Source organism: Austrofundulus limnaeus, unplaced genomic scaffold (assembly GCF_001266775.1).
Source record: "Austrofundulus limnaeus strain Quisiro unplaced genomic scaffold, Austrofundulus_limnaeus-1.0 Scaffold123, whole genome shotgun sequence".
In the NCBI taxonomy this organism is placed as follows: Eukaryota; Metazoa; Chordata; class Actinopteri; order Cyprinodontiformes; family Rivulidae; genus Austrofundulus; species Austrofundulus limnaeus.
The window spans coordinates 269,598-271,687 of NW_013952525.1; the positions used below are offsets into that span (position 1 = coordinate 269,598).

Here is a 2,090-nt window from a genome sequence, read left to right on the forward strand (position 1 = left end):
GGGTAGAGGGGGCGCTCTGCCATGAAGAAGTTCTGCTTAAAGACACGTCCCAGGGGAGTTTCTGGTACCAAAAGTTGTTTCTGGTCCCCACCTGTCGTTTTGCTCCTCAGCATGTCTTCCTAAAAACGCTGCAGGATTTCTCAAACATGCATGAATGAGTCAAAGCAAGGCTTTGGACATGTTTTTTATGAGAGTATAACATTATAACATGATATAAAAGTCAAAAAGTTGATTTTACATGATATTGCCCCTTTAAGACTTTAATTCAAACACGGTTTTTTAGGGTTTTGATGCAAACAGATTTTAAAACCCCCAACAGGAAAATAAACTGTAGTTTCAACTTTTCTTCTGTGCATGTGCAGAAAGAAACCATCCTGCAGAAATTATACACTATTTCTTTTAAGGCTTTAAAAGCTGCACTGCTAAAATTAATCACTGCGTTTAAAGAACATGAACTGGTTAAAAGGCCACTCGACTATAATTTCACAACCAATAAAACAAGTGAACACAGCTTCTCTTTGGTTCAGGATCTGGACAGCTGTACACTGTTTGAGGAGCTTTCCTCAAACCGTGAGAACACTGAGTGATGTCAGCAGGAACAAGAAGCAAAGACTGATCTGAACCAGAGAGCAGCTGTAAAAACTTACAGGTGATGTTTTCGGGCTCATGAACTCACCTGCGAGTGTTTAGAAACCCAGTGTCGCAACACGTTCAGAACTCTGTTGGTAGCAGCTCTGCGGATGATGAATTCTTTGTCACACGTTTTTTCAGAATTACTAAAACCTAGGAGGACAAACAAAAATAAAAATATCAGGAGACTCAGAAAATGTGTTTGGTTTATGGTTTCATTCTGAGTCTTTGTCAGACTCAGCTTGTCGAATGTACAGTGACCTGAAAGGCTCAAATGCATATAAAAAAACATCTTCATCAGTTTTGTTCAAATAATTACAACTTTCTTCTTGATTAAAAAATAAATAAATATAACTTGACTCAATAAATGTCTGTTAAAAATCCTGATAAAGGCTGAGACAAACAACTGTTGTTGCTTCTTTTAAAACCTTTGAAGGTAAAGTCAGGTTTAGAGGGAAGACTAATTTAAAGGGATGATCTGGTTAATTTAGAAGTGATATTATGTAAAAATGTTATCAATAGTTAGTACCCTATCAGCTGTGACATTAGACACAAAACAGTATGAAGAACATGGCAGACGTTTCATCCTGGCTAGGCTAAACAAGGGGCCATTTTTAAAAATAGTTTTTCATGTTTATGAAACATTTTTCTCTTAAAAACGTCTAAGCTCATTTTAGCTAATATTGAATTTTCACTCATTGCTTCAAAAATGGCCAAACTATCTGTTTAATGTGCATTTAATGTGACAAAAAATGGAATAAAATATCTTAATATTTATTAAATTTGTTATAATACACATGAATGTGCACACATTTTGTGTGAGGATTTGTGTTTTCTGTTGTCTTGTGTCTACCTCTCTCTGGTGTTTCCTTATTGTCATTACACCTCAGATGTTACCTGTCACTTCCCTCCTCAGTCTATTACTCACACCAGTCAGCAGTTCCCAATTAGTGTTTTTCATCAGCTGTAGTTCATCTCCTCATTTCCTCTGTTTGTATATACAGTATATAGGTCTTGTCCTCCACACCCTCAGTGGATCATTGTTTGGCATGTCCAACTGTTTTGTTTTGGTTTTCCCTTGTCTCCCTGTGCCTTCGGAGTTTTTGTTAGTTGCTGCCTCGTCAGCCTTTTTGTTTTGTTTTTGTTAAAATAAATCTTTTTTTCTTAAAACTCTTACCTCCGCCTGAATTTGGGTTCATTCCTCCGTTGTAACCGTAACATTTTGTCACATAACTGGCATCAAAGGAAAAAAAAATGTATAGGTCCTCTGGACGGGTTCTTCTTTAATGAAACGTTTCGTCTCTCTTCCAAGAGACTTCTTCAGTCTGAGAGTTTCAGGCAAAATTCAGGCTGTATGAGTCCTTTAACAGCTTTATCCTACAACCGCCGATAGCTGGGGCTGTGATTTCCTGAAACAGACCTTTGGCTCCTGGTGTAAAAATTAAAAAGTTATTGAGGAT

At 37.1% G+C, this 2,090-nt stretch overlaps 1 protein-coding gene across 3 annotated transcripts in view; it reads right to left on the bottom strand.

The window, feature by feature from the left end:
• Positions 1 to 2,090, bottom strand: part of rasgrf2a (Ras protein-specific guanine nucleotide-releasing factor 2a) — a gene marked incomplete at its 5' end in the record, with an annotated part of 54,347 nt that overhangs the window by 19,538 nt on the left and 32,719 nt on the right. For all 3 annotated transcript variants that reach the window (XM_014015103.1, XM_014015104.1, XM_014015102.1), the window contains 1 exon segment: positions 677 to 783. In XM_014015103.1, coding sequence (XP_013870557.1) covers positions 677 to 783 — 107 coding nt within the window.